Source organism: Anopheles merus, chromosome 2L, assembly GCF_017562075.2.
Source record: "Anopheles merus strain MAF chromosome 2L, AmerM5.1, whole genome shotgun sequence".
In the NCBI taxonomy this organism is placed as follows: Eukaryota; Metazoa; Arthropoda; class Insecta; order Diptera; family Culicidae; genus Anopheles; species Anopheles merus.
Genome location: NC_054083.1, coordinates 44,029,346 through 44,049,957, shown reverse-complemented (window position 1 = coordinate 44,049,957; position 20,612 = coordinate 44,029,346). Strand labels below are relative to the sequence as shown.

Here is a 20,612-nt window from a genome sequence, read left to right as displayed (position 1 = left end):
GAAGTCGCCGTTTTCCAACGCATTATTCTTATGTTTTCTTTTTCTTTTTTTCGTTTTTTTTTTCTCTAAACTTTATGATTTCTTCACCCTCTCCTTCTCCCCATACGTGTGTTGTTATGGCGCTGCATGTTGGTGATGGGGCTCATGTTTTTGGTGTGCATTGTTGTGTTGCCCTCGTAAAAACGCATACTCGAACCAAACAAAAAATACAAACAAACCCACGCGCCCTTCTCCCAATGGCCATCCAGCCGGTGGTGGTAATCGATAAGGGTACGGCTGGCGGCACCAAGGAACCGTCCGGCAGTAGTAGCGCCTACGAAGGCGACCAGCCGGCAGGGTTGATGATGGCGGGCGGATCGAGCGCTACCGATGCATTGCTACCTGGCTCGGGGCAGAACGCGCTGGAGAGCGAAGACGAAGCGGACGAGTGAAGAGTCGGAAATGAAGGAGTAGAAGAAGAAGAAGAAGTATGCGCGCACACACACACAAACTCACACACTCTGAGTGATGGAGGGTGGAACTAAAATTCAACAGCGGAGAAAGAGAGGAAAAGCTCGATCACTTTGACAGGAAGGTCGCGACACGGCACAAAGGGAACGTTTAGCAAGGCAGCAAAACGTGTGCTTGGTGTGAGCAATTCCCCTCGTCGGTACTTTTATTGTCTCGACCAAGAGGCAACTTATGCTGATTATATGTAATGAAGCGTGTCGAGAGCGGTTGCGCTCTATTGGTTCCGCAGTTTGAGCCACCAGAGTCGTCTTGGTTTGACCGGCTGTGCTGGGTCGACAGGATGTCTGGAAGAAGGGCACTAATGGTGTCTGAAGAGAAAGAAGCATAGGCAAATGAAACAAAACAGAAGGAGGGTGTGTGTGTGTGTTGTGTGCGTGTGTTTCTACATAATTTAAATTATTCGCATTCAATTTATTACTTATTTGCTCTGCACATTCACTGACCGCCAAGGAGTGTTGCATATACCAACCCATGTTGGTACAGAAAGAGAGAGAGAGAGAGAAAGAAAGAGCGAGAGAGGTATTATAGTAACAAAACTTGTGTGTGTACAATTTAGCTTCCACTATATTTCGATTGACCTTAGGAGAAGAATTTTTATACTTTGTTTTTTGGTTAAAACTCAATTCACAAACGCATGCACAGCATGATGATGATGGTGCAGCAAGGTGTAATTGACCAACGGAGTAGAGTATATAGGGGCGAAGTGGAGTGGAGTGGAGGTAGCTTGTAAGTAGTGAATATTGCTCAAGCCGGACATGCGGCGTACAGGATGTGTCCAAAAAGGTGTTTGGACGGAAGTTGCATAGTTTTTGTCAAGTTGAAACGAGCCACGTGTCTACCACTAAGAACGTGTTCAGCAGCGCACGGTAAACTGTGAGCGTATAGTAATGGCGAATCACCCACATACATATGTATATACACACGGTAAGAAGTGTGAGAAAGACTGGAAGTGAAATGATGTAGTGCAGGAATTAAATTGATGTGTGAGAAAAGCAGAGATACAGCTGCTTGAACTCCCCTCACATTTATCTACCAAGCGGTGTGAGAGTCAGCGTTTTCCAAGCAGACAAAAATGATATCAATTATCATCAAAATGAATAGAAAACACCCAATTGTTGTCTCTGGCAGATTCAGCAGCATGTTTTCAAGATAATAGGCAGGCACAATCAACAGGGACTGTCTGTTTTTTTTTTTCAATAGTATAACGACGACGATTGGACTATAACTACCTCGACAGTACAAAGCGTGTTGTGGAGTCAGTTTTGTAGTATTATTTGTGAAATAAAACACACAGACAAATACAGAATGGACCTTATTTGCTCCGATTTAATTCGAACGTAAGAGAAAAGCCCCTGGAGTGGCATATTGCACGCTACTTAGCGGACGGAAACGAAAACCCTCGCGACTCCGTTGCAACCAAAGGATGATAAGGAATGTAATTCGAGGGGAGGAGAGTATGATGCGTCGCGGACAAACCACAAGTCTGCGTTGGGGTTTGACGCTTTAAATGCTGCTTTACAACAACATTGTTACATTGGTGCCGTTGGCTTTGTGTTGTTCTTTGGTTTGGCTTTTATCCGGACCAGAAGAAGAGTAGTGTCGGGCCCGGCGATGCTATGCCAAGCAGACCGCTGGCTGGATTTGGGCGAGAAATGTACATTATGTGTAAATGCTTCCCTTTCTCTCTTTCTCGGTGTTTTATGCGTTCCCGGCCAATGCACATCCTTTGCGCTGTGTGTGTGTGTGTGTGTGTATGTGTGTCTGTCTGTGGTTCGGTCCATTGTCTGGTTCGAGTCTCAGCCACTCGTCGAAATGTGCAATTTGCGCGCTGTCGCACTCTCTCTCTCGTGCTGTTGCTGCACACTTGCTCCCCCGACATGCACTACAAAACGGTGGGAGATAGGATGGGAAATGAATGGCAGAACGTGACGGGCGAATGCAATGCTCCCCCCTTCCCATGCAATATAGAATGCTCCAGATATATCTCTCTCTAGATGCTGACTGTGTATGCGTTCGTATGGTCTCGTTCGTGTTCCTGTCTGGAACGGTCTGGCCCAGCAGCCCGTCTCGTTTACCCCTTCACATTCCTCGGTCCTCTTCCGCGCCCTTTGTTCCCCGTCAGTCTTGTCTAGCGATGGGAAAAATGAAGTTTTCGTCAGAATCGAATCCGGCTAGCTCCGAAGTTACCCGGAATCGATTCCAGATCCGGAATCAGTTTTCGGAATCGATTCCGGAATGGGTTCTGAAATTGGTTCCTGAATCGGCTTTAGAATCGGAATTGGCTCCAGAACCGGAATTGGCTCCAGAATCGGAATCAGCTCCGGAATTGGGTCCGGAATCGAAATCGGCTCTGGAATCGGAATCAGCTCCGGAATTGGCTCCGTAATTGGTTCCGGACTCGGAATTGGTTCCAGAATCGAAATCGGCTCGGCAAATCGGAATTGGCTTCGAAATCAGAATCAGCTTCAAAATCGGAGTCGGTTTCGGCATCTCCATAAAAAAGAAACGTTTGGATCCAATGATGCTACCTATTGAGAGTCAAAAAGAATCAAAATTTACCTTTGAACGATCCATTCACATGAAGATTCCCGGACTGATTTCCCTCCTGAAACTTTTTATTTAGATTCAAGAACGGATTCTCATTCTGGAGCTAATTTCAATTCTGGAGTGAATTCTGATTCTGTTACCCGAACAAATTGCGATTCCCAGGTCGATTCCGGTTCCCTTTTTCCGATTCCGGAATTGATTCCTAATTCAACTCCGGAATCGGAATCGTTCGGGTCCGGAATTGATTCCGCATACGGAATCGGAATCGGGTAGGTCCGATTCCGAGCTCCCACCACTAGCCGTGTCGGTTGCATCCCAAATGCATCCCCAATATTTCCCGTTCTGGTTTGGAGCGCTTTCCCGGCAAACCGCGACTGTTGGGGAAGGTGGGAGGGGGACCGAAGAGAAGGAATGCGTTTGCGCAGACGAAGGACGAAGCTTTTGTGCAGTGGCAATTCCGGGACCGGTAAAGCAAATGGGAACACACAGCACACACACACATCCGAAGCCTTTTTGTCCGTTTTTTTGCACCGTTCTGTGTGTGTGTGTGGGAAAACTATTGTATTCTAATGCATTTATTAAAGGAAGTAGTGCACTCATTAGCTTAGCACCAATCTAAATGGTGAAGAGGACAATGAATTAATTTCAAAATCATTGCATCCTTCCGCATTCTGCGTGCCGCCGTATCCTTCCTGGTCCTTGCTGTATGTTTATTAAATTTAAATTTCCTCATATAATAATGCCAACCCAATCAAAGTAGCCAGTCCGTCATCCTTCCCTGTTCGCTCTCTCTCTTGCTGTGGAGAAGGGTGTGTGTGTCTATGTGGACGCGCGTCTATCAAAACAACGCCTTTTCGGCCCCCGCCGTACGCCTTTTATCGATTGAACACAGTCGCGATGGTAAATAAACAACCTCCGGCGGCCGCCTTCTGACGAGATAGAAGTCGCTTTCGGAAGTAGTGCACCGGCACTGTCGCGTCTGTGTGTGTGTGTGTGTGTGTCTGTGTGGGGCGGTGTACTACCACCCTTTGTTTACTACCCAGAGCTCTCGGTTGTGGCTCGGTTGCCTGCTCTAGCCCGGTTTATGCACTGCGCCGGCGGGTTAAAGGGCTGGTCACAACCAACTCCGTGGCCGGCGTGGAAGTGAGAAGGTGGTTGATTGGTGGAAACGCGAACACTAAAAACCCGATCCCGAACCGAACCACACGCCCGGTGGGGTGTGGTGGGAAGGAAGGGGAAGGCACTTTTCCCACTATCCTTGTGTGTGTCTGTGTTGCGGTGTTGGAAAAAGGGTGGGAAAAGTGTGGAAATGGAATCACACTTCCCAGCCAAGCGCGCATTCCACCAATAGCATTGGGGGTGAAGTGGAGTTGAAGGAGGAAGAAAAGGACTTCATCCCGACAGGGCCTGTGTGTGTCTGTGTGTGTATGTCTGTGGCCGGTGGTCATGTGTCATGCACCGCGCGAGACGTTATGACGGCGAAATGAGCTTTGCGTGTGTGTATGGACTGCATATGTATGCAGTTCGGGTCTTTTCCGGTGCATACAGCGAAGCGTGTGTGGTGCGCGCCACCCCCGGGGTGTGTTTGTGTGTGTGCATGGCGTAAAATTGGCAAAACGGCACAACGGAGGGCTTTCGCGCGAGTGCCAGTCGAGTCGAGAAATCGCTCTGGCAGTGCACTAGCGAGCGCCAGACTAGACGGGGACGCCACCGCGTGTAGACCACCGCCCTAGGAAGAAGCGCCTAGAACGGTAACGGTTGTTTTCCCGGCACCCAATTTCCGCGCCCCCCACGCTCCTCTGTCCAGGGGAAGAGGGAGAAGGGAGAAGAAGAAAAAGGGACTGTTGTGTCGGCTGGGAATGTGAAGCAAAAAAAAACTGACAATACCCCGGAAATAGTAGGCCTGGAAATTGAACTGTGTGTTCGCGTCTGTGTGTATGTGTCTGTGTGTGTAGTTACCGTGCCAATAGAACATCCATTTTGTTTCGTGAAAAAAAACACGAGAAAAGGGGATTGATTTTTGCCCCTTTGAAGTAAAGTGCGGGTTAGAGACTCCTCCCGTCTGGCGCTGCCCGCATTTGTTTGAATGGTGTGGTGGTGGTGTCTGACTGTTTGGTGAAAGGTGACCACGGTGGCCAAGTTTGAATGGTGTGGTTCAGCAATGAGTGAAACGGTAATACTTTCGAAAACGAGCTCCCGCCAGCGGCCACCGCAACCCACGACGGGGGCAGCTACCGCCGCAGCCACTACGAATCCCTCCCTCGGTGGCAATACAATGGTTGTGGGCGGCAGTGAGTCGGTGGGACGGTTGGAAAAGCTGGCCAGCAAAGGAAAGGCCAGCAGTGCTGCGTCCCTGGCGATGGTGAAGGAGCTAGTGCACCGGGACAATAGCCGGCTGGTGAAGGATCTGATGGCGCTGCTGGCCATCCGGGAGGCGACCAAGGAAGTAGTGGCATTACCACCAACACCACCACCACCACCGCCGCCGCCGCCACCGTCCTCAGCCGGACAATCAAACAGCGACGATGGGGAGGGAAGAAGAAGAAGGAAGCCGGAGCAGAAAAACCGGCCGGGCGATGGTGATACGGCAACGGCGGCACTACACGACGACGGCGAGGCAGGCGAAGCTGCTGGGACCAAGGCGGCAACGGCGGCTGCAGTTGCATCACTGCTGCATCGCACGGCAACGAAACAGTTTTCGTCGCTCGCCGGGGAAATTATAGCCATTGCCGACGACGACGACGACGACGGGCCCGAGCATGAGGACGACAGGCCGACGGCGCGTAGTAGTAACGAAGCAGCAGCAGACGAGATACGAGGCACCGGGACCGATGGCGCGATGATGCTGCACGCAGACGCAGCAGCTGCACCGACGACGGACCTTAGCACGACGAACGAGCGGCCCACCGACGACGAGGAGCGGGAAGAGCTGGAGAAGCTGTTTTCCGAGCGAAGCGAGCAGCATGCGGAAAAGGATGAAGTTTTTCCTGCTGGCCGGTGGTGGTGTGATCAGCAGCAGCAGCACAGCGGGGCAACGAAGACTGAGACGGCACGAGACGACGGCAGCAAACTGCCGCAACGCCCTAAAGTGGGATGTTTTCTGTCTGGGCCGGTTTCGCCAGCGGAAGGTGCGTGTCTGGTGCGTACGGCCGGCGCCGGCACACCCATACCACCCGACCTGGGCGCAGCAGTGCAGCAGCACCACCACCACCCGCCGGTGGTGTCGCTCACGCTGGAACAGAAGCTGGACAAGCTGCTCGACAGCGTGGTCAAGATCAAGGCGGACATGCACCGGCGTATCGATCGGCTCGGCAAGCGGGTCGAGCAGATCCATCTCGACGTGCAGCTGAACATCGACAGCACGGACCGGGCGCTGCTGCGCAACGATCTGCTGCTGATCGGCATTCCGCACCGCGAGCGGGAGGACCTGCAGGCGTGCTTTCGGGCCGTGTGCCGGGCGCTCGAGTACGGCGAGCAGGACATCCCGCAGGTTGACATCCGGCGGCAGCGCGTGACCGGTGGCTCGTCGAACCGTCACCATCCGCCGCCGAAGCTCGGTGGTGGTGGAACGGGTGAACCGTGCCCACCGCCGCCGGCACCGATCGTGGTGGAGTTTATGTTTAAAACGCTGCGCGACCAGTTCTACCGCGCGTACCAGGCCAAGCGGGTGCTGCGCCTGTCCGACTTGGGGTTCGCGAGCGAGCGGCGCTTCTTCGTCAACGAGGTGCTGACCAAGTACAACCAGAAGCTGATGGCGGAAGCGGTGCGGCGCAAGCGGCTCGGCCTGCTCCACTCCGTCTACACCGTCGACGGGATCGTGTACGTGCAGCGGGTGGCCGGCGAAAAGGGCACCAAGGTGACCAGCTTTTCCAGCATGAACTGACTTTGACTGACTGAGTGAGTGAAGAGAACAGGCGGGCGCGCAAGCACGCTGAAAATGGTGTAGAATTTTTCATATCGCGAAGGAACACAAAAAACACAGGGGCTCGACATAATACTAACCAAGTCTTACAAAACACGCAAAAATATGCTGCCATTTTAGGGAGAAAAAGAGAGCGAGAGCGAAAGAGAAAGATTGGAAAACGAAACATAAAATAAGGAAACACGATGCAAGATGCAAACAGACGAAGCGAAACAGGAAGCTGAAGTTGTAAGAAAGCGATTTATTACCACTATTCTTCTACTTGATACAAAACAAATAAGATATGTTGCTAAAAAGAGAGAGCGAGAGCAAGAGAGATATAGTATTACGATGACGTTCAACTATATTACGGATAAAAACAAAACTATATGAAATTTATATATATATACAACAGGTAGAAACCAGAAACAGAAAACACAGATACAGAACGATAATGTTATTGGATAAAATAGAATAATAACCGAAAGAGATAAAGAGAAAGTAACAGAGAAGAGAACGTATAGAGAAACATATTGAAGAGTTATATTTTACTGTACTCCAGAGAAGGAAAAAACGCACTAAAAAACGAGCCATTTGGCAATATGAAGAGATATTCCAAATACGCCACTCCACCACCAACTCCGTGAAAAAAAAACTAGAAATTTATGAAACAGTGGTAACATACAGCATAAATAAGCAGCATATATGTTAAACGAGGATGAAATAATTTACTAACTGGTGAACCGTATTTGTGGTATATTATGATCGTGTAGTTTTATTTAACGTTAGCCAAGCTCAAGTGGGCTAACATATGCGATTAAGAACTGAGAGAGGTAGTCAGGGGAAAGAAATGATACTTAAACCAAGCAAAAAAAAAAAAGAAAACAGGAACTGATGAAGTTGTGAGATGCGTTATTAGCTGTGATGATACAAAAAAAAAAAAAAAAACAACAACAGACATTTGATTGTGTGAAGCGATGAAAAGTGTGCAGAAGAGGAAACACCATTAAAAGACATTAACATGAGATAAGAGATGAACAAACGACGATTACCGTATCTAAGTTAACTTGGGGCAGCCGCATAAAAAGGGGTCAGCTCAATAATGGCTAAAACAATGAAAGGGAGACTTGAAACGATTTACGAATTATTGCAATTAAAAGACTTTGATTGATTGAAGGGGAGAAAAGAAAAGGTAGAGAAAGAGGCAAAACATACAAAACACAATGGAAACTCGAAAGTAATATAATGTTGCATACTTGCGATAGGCTGTAACAGAAGTATATAGTATATACACAAATATATATATTAAAAAACAAAGCTCTAGAAGATTATGAATATGAAGAGTGGAGTAGAACAGAAGCTCAAAAACTCTCATCTAAACTAAAAAGAGTAAGCAAGAAACGAGAGAATGGAGAAAGAGAATGGGATGTCATATATATATTGTCCTTACTACTTATTACTGTAACACACAAACACACACACTAATCGTTGTTGTTCGCACCCATTTCAATTTTGCATAATTTGGAGCTATTTTGATTGATGTGTATCGAGTTTTGCATAAAGTTATGATGGAATTCTTTCCCCTCGCCATGGTGTGTTTGTCAGCAACCCTCTTCCCCCATTAGCGCGCACTATTCAATTCGCAAATAAGGTGAAAATGTTTCAAAGAAAAGAAGGGCAAACTGTTGACAGTGGATCGATCCCATCCCCCGCTAGAGCAGCTCGTACAAAATGCGGGCAGAGTGTTTATTTTATTATGTACGTAAAAAAGATGAGCACAGAGAGCATAAATAGTATGTAGTGTAGGGTGTTTTTGTATAATTCTGTTATTTTGTTGAGCTACTCTATCCATATTGAATTTATGTTAAAGCGTGTGAAGCACCACGTGAGTGTGTCGCGTGGTTTTGCGAAGAGAAGGGAAGGAAGAGATGTTTGAGCGAAGAAGGAGGCGAGCAGAAAACTGCAAATCCAAACAGACTATTGAAGGCTGAATCTCTAATAATATACTTAAAAAAATACCAATACCAGATTTAACAGAAAACGGAAGAGCTCTAAACCTGTCGAAATCCAATAGGAAACACAGGACAGACACACGTATTCGTATATTAACGTTTTCCTATGAGAGACAAACAAATTGACTGATACCGATACGCTGCAAACAAGATTGTGTCCTTTTTGTGATGATGATGATGATGATGATGATGGGGAAGAAGAAGAAGAAGAAGCAGATAAAGCAGAAAATAATAATTTATGAATCGGCGGTGTAATCTCGTGTTCGTGGTGAACGACGTGAACAACCTCCTCCCCCGTTTTACCGTTTGTTGAGGAAATTATATTTAACGTTCCGGGCGGTGGGAAAATTCGTCCAACAATCCCCAAAAGCACCACGTGCACAATAATTAGAGAGAGAGAGAGAGAAAAAACGCGAGGAGCCACGTGGGACAAAAAAAAAAACAGATAACAAATCAGGAGTAGGCAGAGCATAGCAAAAAACACATAACGGTAACAGTAGAATCCTTCCAGAACCATTCCAGCTAGAGTGTAGGAACGAAAGCGATAAGAGAAAGAGAGAGACAGACAGATAATAGGGATATTCATCGTATTAAACATAGTATATATTATATATTCTATCAAATGCCACTAAAAAAACAAAACCAATACAAAACAAAATCTTAATCTATATCATCAATCTCATCTACTCCAAACATTTTGCGCTCCAGAATCGATTTCTCCATTCCTTTTGCGATTATTCAAAATACCTTTTAGAAACAACAAAACTCGTGTAGAAACGACAAAGGAGGCGCCGCCGCCACCGCCACCGCGCCGTATCCGTTACTTGGTAGTATGTATACAAGATTGCATTAGAAACGATCTAATCTTCCTCATTCAACATCCGACACACACACACACCTACTCAAACCCATTCACATTCTAACAGTGATCAGTGGAAAGAGAGAGAGAGAGAGCGAGAGAGAAAGCAGTAGGGGAAGTAAAAGTTGAAAATGATTGTAATAAAAATCCTACCGGAAGAACCGTTTGTGAACCACGTAGAATCCACATTATGGTTGGACAGTGTTGGCGTTTCAATTACCGAATCCTCCGTCTACTCCGAACCTAGCGTCCAAATCCAGGACCAGGAACTGCCAAGTCTAACTTTACATATTAATGGTTTTTTTTTCATTTTTTGACATTTTTTTCCAGAATCAACCATCCTCACCAACACCCTCACCATTCTTATGCCGCCAAAGAAGTTCTAGAAGCGGGAACGATGTGGAATCGGGTAAGAATTGCGCATGTTTTCCCTTACATTCGCTCGCCATATGTTAATCCTTCTTATCTCCTACCCAAGGTTCCCTGCTCGATCAGCACAATCAAACAGCATCGAACGATGATGCGTTGCCAAAAATCACTGTCTGACAGACAAATCCCTCTACAAAAGCAGTCACCAGCACCACCACCACCACCAAAAGCAGCAGCAGCAGCAGCATCAAAACCCTTTTACCCATCGGACCGCTCACCATCACCAGCGAACAGCGGCAGGCGACGAACGCACCGGCCACGCTAGTGGTGCTGTCGCCTGGCAACAGGCCTACGGCGGCAAGTGAACGAAACACTCCAACCGGTGTGAACCACCACTTCTCCAGCCATGAACAAACCATACCGTTGCACATGCAATCTAGTAGGCTGTATCAAAATCGCCGCCTTGGTGGCGCAGGAGCAGGAACAGGCATGGTAGGCGTAGTAGGCGATCAGTGTGAAAAATCACCGGCGGAGGAGGAGGTGGTGTCCAAATCGAACGGTGAATTGAGCGCATCGGAAGAGCAGTCGAGCGAAGGCGAACCACAGCAACAACGGTTGTACGGGCTGTCGTCGGCGATGCCACCGGCGTGCAGTTTGCTGGAGAGCTACGTCACCGGAACCGGTTCACCGTTGCGCAATCTGTACTGCCAGTGCAAGCACCATCACGAGGCGACACAGTGAGCTGTGCATGCGTGTGTGTGTGTGTGTGTGTGAGTGAGTGCTAGAACAAATTGAAGAGTTGTGGAGAGTTATATTTTAAAGTGTGTTTCCTCGTTGAGTTTTAATTGATAGCCGCGGACAAATGCCGCCAGACAAACAAGCCGAAGAAGAACCGTTGAGCGACAAAGGGGATTTGTTTTACAAATTGTTAAACAGTAGTTGGTAACATTTTATCCATCACACATACACACACACACACACACACAAGCACGGGGAATATCTTCTCCGGTAAGAGGCTAACTCCGGCGGACACACCGCGCCTTCATTTGCTCGCCTTTAGGTTGTGTTATGAGCGAGGGAGGAAAATCCCCCTACATTTCATAACCCCCCACACAGAGATACTTATTTAGGCCCCCAAGCGCAGCAGGATGGTTTTGCGTAAATTTTGTGTTACGTTTTTGCATAAAAAAAACAGGCCAGACATAATTATATATATATGTGAGTGAGATAACAGGACAACAAAAGAAGAGGGGGGGGGGGGGGGGAGAGAGGACGAGAAGTAGTAGTAGTTTTGCGGAGGATGAGCATAGTTTTACACATACACGCATAAACATATATTTAGTGCGCTGAGTGCAGGCGAGGAGGGGGGTGGAGACACAGCTGGAGCTCTGGCCGCCAGATGGTTTATTTTGCAATCGCGACTGCGGGGGAATAAGGAGGGGAGTTTTGAAAAAAAAAAACGACTTTCAAAGCATCGGACGGGTGGGTGCGCGGGTTTGGTGGGTTCCGGCTTTTACAGATCACACACAAACACTATATCGTTGTACTCTTTGTATCCTATTATCTCTATTTATCGTTTAGATGGATACACCACTAACTATAGCTTGCGCGGGTGTTGATGCGTTGCATAGGAAAAGCGAGACGAAGGAAGCGCGTTGAAACGCAACGGGGTTAGGGTCAATTCAGGAAGGAACGTGTTGGAAAGAGCCATTGAAAGCGAAAGCATCGTTGTTGTTGTAGCGTGGTGGCGTGTTTGTAACTGATGCCAGCACGTGGTGGTGTGACGCCATCTTGGTGTAACAATCGACGAGGAAGTTGATATGGTAACCGGAAAGAAGCTCGTGCAGATCCAGGTACCATTTCCAAATTATTTTTATATTAAAACATACACGCACAATTGTGTGTCTACATGCCTGTGTGTGTGTGTGTGTGTGCATGTTGGAGAAACAATCGTTTTGCTACAGACGGAGTTTTTGCGAAACGTTGAATCCGATGGTAGTACAATCAAACAAACGCAGAGAGGAAGCGAAAGAAGCGGTGTCGCACGTTTACTTAATCGAACTGCAGCGAATGCGGGTTTTTGTCTTATGAAAAATGGCACCTTCTCTTTCTGTGGAGAGCAGTATTGCAAAATCATTGTGTATGTGTGCGTGTGTTTATGTCATTACTTTCGTTGAAATACGATTGATTGCGTCCGGTTTGTGCGAGGGTGCGTGAGCAAACGTGATTAAAATCAAAAGGGAGCGGAGGACGCAGGGTGAACAAAAACACAATTGCAATCACCATCGCTCCCAGAAACCCACACAGCCACAAACACACACACACACATACACTCAATTACATATATTCCACCACCTCACTGTGCATGGGGTGGAGCCGCCTGGTCGGCCAGTGGTGAGCCCCTCAGTAGCGGGATGTTTGTATTAGAATAATCTTACAGTGAAATTGTTTTCTTATTGGAAGCCAGCGTAGCATAGTGAAAATATTACAACAGCAGGAGGAGCAACAACAGCAGTTAAGATGATTAACGTGAAACTTTAGAAATGATAGAAACCGCAAAGGGTCGAAGGCACGAAGCGATTGAGTTGGGAAGGGAGGGAAATCGTGTTCTCTTATCTCAACAATATCTCGGCTAGGTAATGGCAAACAGTTTGCAAATCAAATGAGCAACGTGTTAGGGAGAAGAATGAAGAAACAAAACAAAAATAGGATAATTTTACGCAAAAGAGAGCGAACGAACATGCACAGGCGTGTGCTCTGTGTGTTCGTTTGCGGTTTGGTGGTAGCGAGCCTTAATGGGCGCATAAGTTGCCGGTGAAGTGCTTTGCCGTTAGGAGACGCTCTCCGGAAGCCGGAAGCGAAGGGATGGTTCGCTGGAAGGGAAGAGCAGCCGCCGCCAATAATCGTTTGAAAGAACACATAGCCGTTACTGGTCACATTAGAATTTGCAGGCGCATATGCAAATAAAGCAATGCAAATCATACAAATTGCTTCTTTATTTTATGTTTTGAGAATATCTAGATTTTACTTGGCCCTGTCTTATTGCAGAAAGAAATGTATGAAATTTAGCAGCTAATATGTAATTATTTTCTGTCAAATATTTTGAGTGCCATTTTTGGCGGCGAAAACGATCTAAAAACGGTCATTGCTTTGAATACGGTCGAAAACAAGGTTACTATACTGTGGGGTTTGACAGTTTTTCGCCGATTTTCCTTAACACTGAAACAAATTTCAATTAATATATAAATAAACGAATTTCCTCATATATCTCATAATATTTTAATTTTTCATAATTTTTCAGCTATTTCCAGCTGAATAGAAATCGAAATGCTCTATCTGACGTACGAGAGCTGTCAAAAAAGGTTTAGATCAAGCGCACCCGTCTCCTCTAATCACCTTAGGTAGAAAGCCGAATGAAGTAAGTAGAGCGGGAAAAGCGCTGAGCGCGTATGTTGATGTTTTGCACTTTTCTTTATCGCAGTCGCGCGTGTATTTTACGGCAAGGTAAAAATCCCAATTTAATCACATCCCGCGTTATCTCCCCGGTGCAAACTTTACACTAATCACGGGCAAACAGTTTGGTGGCTCGATCGGCGGACCCGGCGGAAGCTGTGCAGCACAAGTGAAATCGCATCGCAGTGCACCACCACGACGGGCATTGTTGTGTGTCCGTGTTCCTTCACGGCGTATTGCGCGTGTAGAGTGTGTGTGTGTGTGAGTGGATAATTCTAGAACACAGGTCCGGCAGTTCCCGGGTCCCAGGTGCTTTGTGCTTCCTGTCGTGTCGTGATCGTGAAAAGTGACCGAACTTCCCCCAACCTCGGGCGTACGATGGCAAAGGTGCACATCACGAACGTGGTGGTGCTGGACAATCCCAGCAGCTTCCTGAACCCGTTCCAGTTCGAGCTGACGTTCGAGTGCATCGAGGAGCTGAAGGAGGACCTGGAGTGGAAGATGATCTACGTCGGGTCGGCCGAATCGGAAGCGTTCGACCAGGTGCTGGACACGATCTACGTCGGCCCGGTGCCGGAGGGCCGCCACATCTTCGTCTTCCAGGCGGATCCGCCGAACGTGAGCCGCATCCCGGAGCAGGACGCGGTCGGCGTGACGGTGGTGCTGCTGACCTGCTCCTACCGCGGGCAGGAGTTTGTGCGCGTCGGCTACTTCATCAACAACGAGTACGCCGATCCGGAGCTGCGCGAAAACCCACCGCTGAAGCCGCTGTTCCACAAGATGACGCGCAACATACTGGCGTCGAAGCCGCGCGTCACCCGCTTCAAGATCAACTGGGACGATGCGCCGGCGAACGGCGGGGTGCCCGGAGGCTCATCCAACGGGCTGCTGATGGATGGGGAGGAGGAGGTGCAGCCGGACGAGATGGGAGACGGTGGACACACGAACGGCGGCGGCGGCGACGATCAGCAGATGGTGGACGGCGGATCGGACAGTGGCTCACAGCAGCAGCACCCGCACCATCCGCATCATCTGCATCATCCGCCCGGCATGCTGGGGGCGGTGCACGATGACGACAACAGCATCGTGATGCCCGCAACGGAAATGCCGGAATTCAACGAAAACTCCAACTCGCTGGCGATGGAATGCTGAGCGATGGCCGCACTCGCTTGTGGGTTGCGAAGGGACAGTGCCCTTGTACCCAACTTCTCAAACAGACCTTGTCGTCGTCGTCGTGGCGGTATCATCTGCTTTAGGGCTAGAATATAGAATTATTATGTATAGAGTTATTCAAAGCAACACAGAAACAGAGTGAGAGAGAGAGAGAGCGGAGCGGCCTACTTTTGTCAACTGATGGCGTGCCGTGTGCGCCGGCTTTCTTGTCTCGCGTGCGGCCTCCTGCTGTATGTTTGTGTGAGTTTTGCGTGTGTTTGTGGCGCGCTTGAAATTGTCAGCGATTGCTTCGATTTCGATTCAACTCATTTGTGTGTCTTTCTTTTCTTTGGACTCAAGTCTTGCTCGTACGAGCGCAGAAGCGTTTTGTTCGGAGATCAATCAACGTCCCCCAGTTCAGCACCAAAAATTATCCCGTTCGGAGTTCATCGCGTTGAGCAGTGGGAGTGGGAAGCGAGAGTGGGACGGTGGAGAGAAAAAAAAACAACTAAATTATGTAAATAAGTAAACAAACTCTTAAAGAAAAGCAACAAACAGAAAGTAGATAGAAGAACACTGTACGAGGAAACGTGGATCGCTTAGTAATAAAAGTAAGAACTTTCTTTTGTAAAATCGTGAAGTGACCAGCAGTGACCAGCTACCAGCAGTGTGTCATCATCAGTCCGAAAAGTGTCCTTGTTTTTCCAGTGTTTTTCCATTTCTCGAACACTTTTTATTATTTTCCATTGCTAAAATATCAGTTTAGTCACGGAAACTCTTCTTCGCTCGTTTTTCCCACCTTTTCTACAGATCGTTTCTTCTCTCAACATCACTCCGGCGATGACACTCATCCTAGTGACCGGTATGCCGGGTAGGTGTTCACCCTTCGTTTCCCTAGCAACGCCATCCGACGCTTTCCATTCCCCTTCCCCCAGGTGTCGGCAAAACGACCATAATGTGCAAAGTGAGCGACGAGCTGGCGAAGCGTAACGTTCCCATCGCCGGCTTCTACACGGAGGAGGTGCGCGATCCTCGTGCCGGCGATCGTACCGGGTTCGATGTGGTCACGTTCGGAGGGCAAAGAGCACCGCTGGCAAGGATTGCTTCGACCGGCACCAAAAACCCCACCGTTGGCCGGTATTCCGTGTGCATTGAGCAGTTCGAACGGCTTGCCCTGCCGGCGCTGGATGAACGGCAGGCCAAAGCGGTACTGCTGCTGGATGAGATCGGTCGGATGGAGCTCAAATCACGTGCGTTTGTCGAGCGGATGAACGCGATCGTGAAGGAGGTCGGCACCGGCAGGCAACGGTTCGTGGCCACTGTACCCCTAAAATCGTCCGGCATCGAGCTGATCGAGCGGCTGAAACGCATCAACGGGTGTCAGATTTTCCACGTGAAACCTTCGAACCGTGAGGAAATGTACGGTCAAGTGCGGGATGCTGTCTTCCGTTTGGTTGACTCCAAATGAGCCTCGAGTAGAAAAGGGGACGAAAAAAGGCCTTCAACGTTTCAGTTCGGGATTTCTGTATTTTTGACGTCCACTATTTCCGCGCGTGGTGTAATTTTTCGTATAAATAAAAGGATGGGGGTATAGCAACATAATCAAACCCTGCCGGTCCTGTGTGTGTGTGTGACGTTCTTCCACAGAAAAAAAACGAACCAACTAAAACACAACTCCAACATGTCACACGCGAGAAAACGAGAAGAGAAACCGAAATCGCATTGGCCGCTATGCGCGCACTCACTTCTTACTTATTGTTAAAGCAATTCTATGCGTTCTATACAAAATATCTGCTGCCGTGGTAGGCTAACTGTCACGGGTCGAACGCTTCCGTACCCGTTTCGATGTGGGACCACCGCCAGTGCCACCGCCGCCGCCGCCGCTGCTGCTGCTGCTGCTGCCGGCGATGTTGCTTTTGCGCTCCATCTCGTTGAAGAACTCGGTGCGCGCCTTCCAGTAGGCGGCCTGCCGCTCGCTGATTTCCTGCTCCTCCACGCACAGCGACGCCTCGTTCGAGGGCAGCAGCATGCTCCAGGTACGGTCGGCCGGGTTGAGCTTTGCGATCGAGCACAGTATCTCCCGTATCTCCTCGACCGGCAGCTGCGTGATCGTGACCAGCTGGGAGCGCTCGAGCCTATCACATTTCGTAAAGCGGTAGAGAATGTAGTCGCGCGCGTTGCGCATCTGCTCCGCGGTGACGCCGTTCGTGCCGGACACGCTGCCGTCCGGGTAGACGTACTCGGCCTGCGCCACCCAGTTGCCCCGGATCAGCCAGCCGACCTTCATCAGCACCCGGCGCACCTTCTCCGGCGGCAGCGTTCGGTTTGGCAGCAGGTCGAATATTTGCTGGGAGGTGATCACTTTCGCTGGTAATGGGGTGGGAGAATGGCGGAATGTTAGAAATGGAGGGTTTGAATGAACCAAAAAAGAGCACATTGCATTGCTTACCATCCGTGAGGAGCACCTTCAGCTGATCCTCCAGCGGCAGATGGTTGAGTTTGTGCATGCACACCACCTTGCTGGGCAGCAGGGAGTCGATGTTACGGTCCGTCTTTTCCTTGCTAATCAGCAGCTCCATGTACTCCGCCGGCCGCACGTTCAGTGCCGCATTGTCCGACGCGAGCCGGCCGCTTCCGCCCGCACCGGTGCCGCTGAACAGCTTCTGCTTTTCCAGCTCCGCCGTGGAGGAGGTTTTCTCGTGCCAGAACGTTTCGCACCACGGCTCCTCCGCCTCCATCTCGGACAGATAGTTGAAGGACTTTTCCCGCGCCTTGCGCATCCGCTCGTTTTCCGCAAACTTTACCGTCACCTGCGTCAGCTCCTCATCGTCCGCCGCACCGTCCGCGTCCCGCTCCGCCTTCTGTTCGGCCTTGGTGCGCGTGTCCTGCTTGTCGAAGTAGGAAAACATCTGCCGCATCGCGACGATGCCCTTGAGCGGGGTCGCGTGCATCTCGCCGTCCTGCATCACGCACACCAGATACCGGCCGACGTCTTCGATCGGTTTCGCGCTCAGGAACGACTGCTTGTCCATCGTGCCGCTGCGGAACGTGAGCTTTTGCGTTTTGTCGCGCTGCTTCCCGTCCGCAGCCAGCGCAAACTGTTCGCCCTTGAAGGCGTCGTAGTGCCGGGACGCTGTGTCGAGCGCATAGTCTACCTTGATCTGGGTGGAGCAAAACGGGGGAAAGCATTCCATCAGTGTCCATCTGTTTTGGTGCCCCCAAAGAAACCCCTTCCTTACCTGTTGATTTATCGGTTTGACGCAACAATTCACCACCCGGCCATCGTCGAACGTGGCTGTGGCGGACTTCACCGGATACTGCAGTACGTACAGATTTTCCGCTAGCGCTTTGGACAGGTGTACGGGAATCTGTGATGGGCGAACGAAAGAAGAAAAGCAGATCGTTAAGGCTCGAACGGCGTCACAAACGGGGCCAAACGTTCTCACCTCCTCCACGACGGGATCGTCCTCATCTTCCATTCTGTACTGTGCCACACTCTTCGCTATCTACACCACGAGGAGGAACGGACTGCACCTATGGGGCTGTACCGATCGCTGGTGGTGTTTCCACAATCGAACCGAACCTATGCAGTACGCTACCTGTCCATGGTGCACTCGATAATCGCTCTATTTTACTACGATCGGGAAAGGGTAAATGGTCGCTTTCGGGGTCCGACGATTGGTGGTGATCGGCTGTAAAGAAATGTTGCCTCAGAGCGTTTGCATTCCACCTCCGGTAACAACACGTTGACGTTTTGTTCTGACAGTCTGCTTTGTCTGACATCTTGGCCACGGTTGGTAGAGCGTGTTGTGTTGATCTTGGGAAAATTGTCCAGGTGGCGGTGTCTACGACCATGCGTTCAGTTCTCCAAATTAGATCGCTTTCAGTTTAAATTGATAACTGATTGCACAATCTTTTAAGTGGTTTATTTTCGGAATTAGCCTTTAAAATATGTGCATTTCGAGGAAAAATGGGATATCTGTTTGTGATTCGAAAATTAGCTTCAAATTTTATTAATTTTTCATTTCCCGAAACATATCTAATTTGCGCCGGGCTGTTGTCAAAAAAAAAAAAGGTAAACAAACCATTAGCACGTAAACAAATCGCTCCCCTGATGGAAGCTCCAACCACTAGCCGAAAACCGTGGAAGAAAAATCTGTACGAAAATGCCGACTACGAGGACAACTACACCGATCCGTCCTTCCTGAAGGATATGCAGACGAACCGGAACCTGAAAACATACGTCCCGGCTGAAGCGTTCATCGGAGCCACCCGGCTCAGCCAGCAGATCTGCGTCGTGACGGCTTTCCTAATTGTTTTCCACCACCTGTACATGGAACGGATCGGAGCGAAGCAGATCTTCTGCCAGTCGGCCATCGGCACGACCGTGGGCTACTTCATCTATGCCGGGCGCGACATACAGCTGGCCAAGTTTGTGGAAGATTCGAAAACCGCGTTCGCGGTGCTCGTGTTCGGCTTCATCTTCTCGCCGTTGCTGCACACGCTCACCAACAGCATCAGCACGGACACGATCTTTTCGATGACCTTTTTCGTGCTGCTGTTGCATCTGATCTTCTTCGATTACGGTGTATCAGCCGCACTCGTGTCGAAGGCGATCTCGCTAAACGCGGCCATCTTCGGCTCGATCTGTCTCGCTTCCCGGCTGTCCTCGTCATTGCACGCGTTCGTGCTGCTCGAGGTTGCGGCCGTGTTCTTTGCGCTGGGACCGTTTCTGGTGCGCAAGCTGTACAGCGTGCAGCTGCTAGTTGCGTCCATAGCCGTTTGCTGCTTCTTTCTGTACACCATCTCGCACATCGTGCTGTACACCTACATTAGCACGCTGGCGTTCGTTAACCTGTTCTGTCCATGGCTGTTCGTTCGGCTGCAAAAGTACAAAAACAACATCAACGGTCCGTGGGACGAGGCGATAGTTGCAGAAGAGTGCACATCCTAGCCGGTAGACCCAGTTACAGTAAGCTTCGTGTAACGCTAGTGCTAGTCAACGCATTTGTGTAGGTTAATAATAAACCAATTGCAGTTTAATACATACTGAATCAATTCGTTTCACTTTATTCGTTGCTGTTTTGGGGACCTGCTTCATTAACGCTTTTATCTAGCATTTCCCGCTGAAGTGTCCTCTTCCGGCCGTTGCTCATTTTTGAACGCAAAGTTACCCCGCTCGAACTGTTCAAAGCTTTGCCGGCAAGAGGCTTCATCGATGGCTCGCCCACCGTACGCCTCTACGATTTCTCGATGCGCTTCAGCGACGCTTTTCTTCATATTAAATAGTAATAGCAGCACTTCGTGCAAGTATCGGGCGTCGGGTACGAATTTGTCCATGTTAAAACACGCGCCATCGATAGCAACAAACGCGACACGGAACGTCGAGCAAGTGGAAAGATGATGTTTGTTGACATCGGGTGACCAGATTCCACCATGGCTGGCTTGACCAAGGTGTTATAAATGACAAGGTGAAGTTGTTCAGAGCAAAATGACATTTCTCGACTTGACATTTCTCTTCCGGGGGCTCCGGTATAAAAATCGGGGAGGGCTGGTGCGGGGTAATGCAATTTGTATGCAGAGAGTGACAGATGTCCCCCACAATGTCGCCCAGCAAAAGCGATAAAAATCAACCTTCTAAATACATTATCCTTGGGCTTGACGGTTTCAATTCGAAAGGGCGTTCGATTAGGGTCCGTTGAGACGACACGCATCTTGCTTAACATTTGCTGTCTATAGGCTATAGAAAGGGCCGTTGGAGGTGTTCGAACATTTCTTGTATTTTTACTTATTTCGGAGTATTTTTGTT

The 20,612-nt window shown here is 49.1% G+C and overlaps 6 protein-coding genes across 11 annotated transcripts in view; 5 read left to right on the top strand and 1 right to left on the bottom strand.

The window, feature by feature from the left end:
* LOC121594833 (zinc transporter 1) overlaps positions 1-11,645 on the top strand; it is a 28,935-nt gene extending 17,290 nt beyond the window's left edge. For 3 of the 4 annotated variants that reach the window (XM_041918537.1, XM_041918538.1, XM_041918539.1), the window contains exon 9: positions 249-1,820. In XM_041918537.1, the coding sequence (XP_041774471.1) occupies positions 249-431 (183 nt within the window). In that variant the 3' untranslated portion in view covers positions 432-1,820. Of the gene's footprint in view, positions 1-248; positions 1,821-10,159; positions 10,239-10,307 lie in introns of those variants that run through there. The other variant, XM_041918540.1, reaches the window with a different exon arrangement.
* On the top strand, positions 3,964-9,399 carry LOC121594835. The gene is made up of 2 exons (XM_041918542.1): positions 3,964-7,207; positions 7,374-9,399. Exon 1 carries the CDS (start codon positions 5,219-5,221, stop codon positions 6,938-6,940), a length of 1,722 nt encoding a protein of 573 aa, XP_041774476.1. The 5' UTR covers positions 3,964-5,218; the 3' UTR covers positions 6,941-7,207; positions 7,374-9,399.
* A 1,883-nt stretch (positions 11,646-13,528) lies between the features above and the next one.
* On the top strand, positions 13,529-15,412 carry LOC121593029 (histone chaperone asf1). 2 transcript variants are annotated; one of them, XM_041915058.1, is made up of 2 exons: positions 13,529-13,616; positions 13,680-15,412. In XM_041915058.1, exon 2 carries the CDS (start codon positions 14,030-14,032, stop codon positions 14,801-14,803), a length of 774 nt encoding a protein of 257 aa, XP_041770992.1. In that variant the 5' UTR covers positions 13,529-13,616; positions 13,680-14,029; the 3' UTR covers positions 14,804-15,412. The 2 variants fall into 2 exon arrangements, 1 of the variants encoding a protein (XP_041770992.1); XR_006004717.1 differs by lacking the exon at positions 13,529-13,616 and having other exon boundaries at positions 13,701-15,064; positions 15,164-15,412.
* LOC121593030 (cancer-related nucleoside-triphosphatase homolog) lies at positions 13,625-16,449 on the top strand. 2 transcript variants are annotated; one of them, XM_041915060.1, is made up of 3 exons: positions 13,625-13,702; positions 15,614-15,674; positions 15,739-16,449. In XM_041915060.1, the coding sequence occupies exons 2-3, from the start codon at positions 15,644-15,646 to the stop codon at positions 16,269-16,271; spliced, it is 564 nt and encodes a 187-aa protein (XP_041770994.1). In that variant the 5' UTR covers positions 13,625-13,702; positions 15,614-15,643; the 3' UTR covers positions 16,272-16,449. The 2 variants fall into 2 exon arrangements, with proteins under 2 accessions (XP_041770994.1, XP_041770993.1); XM_041915059.1 differs by lacking the exon at positions 13,625-13,702 and adding an exon at positions 15,323-15,414.
* On the bottom strand, positions 16,311-18,561 carry LOC121593028 (DNA-directed RNA polymerase III subunit RPC5). The gene is made up of 4 exons (XM_041915057.1): positions 18,250-18,561; positions 18,043-18,171; positions 17,253-17,964; positions 16,311-17,170 (listed from the first exon to the last, which is right to left on the bottom strand). Exons 1-4 carry the CDS (start codon positions 18,280-18,282, stop codon positions 16,611-16,613), a joined length of 1,434 nt encoding a protein of 477 aa, XP_041770991.1. The 5' UTR covers positions 18,283-18,561; the 3' UTR covers positions 16,311-16,610.
* Positions 18,562-18,766: 205 nt separating this feature from the next.
* On the top strand, positions 18,767-19,848 carry LOC121592561 (phosphatidylinositol N-acetylglucosaminyltransferase subunit C). Its single transcript, XM_041914140.1, has one exon. The coding sequence runs from the start codon at positions 18,774-18,776 to the stop codon at positions 19,755-19,757; it is 984 nt and encodes a 327-aa protein (XP_041770074.1). The 5' UTR covers positions 18,767-18,773; the 3' UTR covers positions 19,758-19,848.
* Positions 19,849-20,612: the final 764 nt, after the last annotated feature.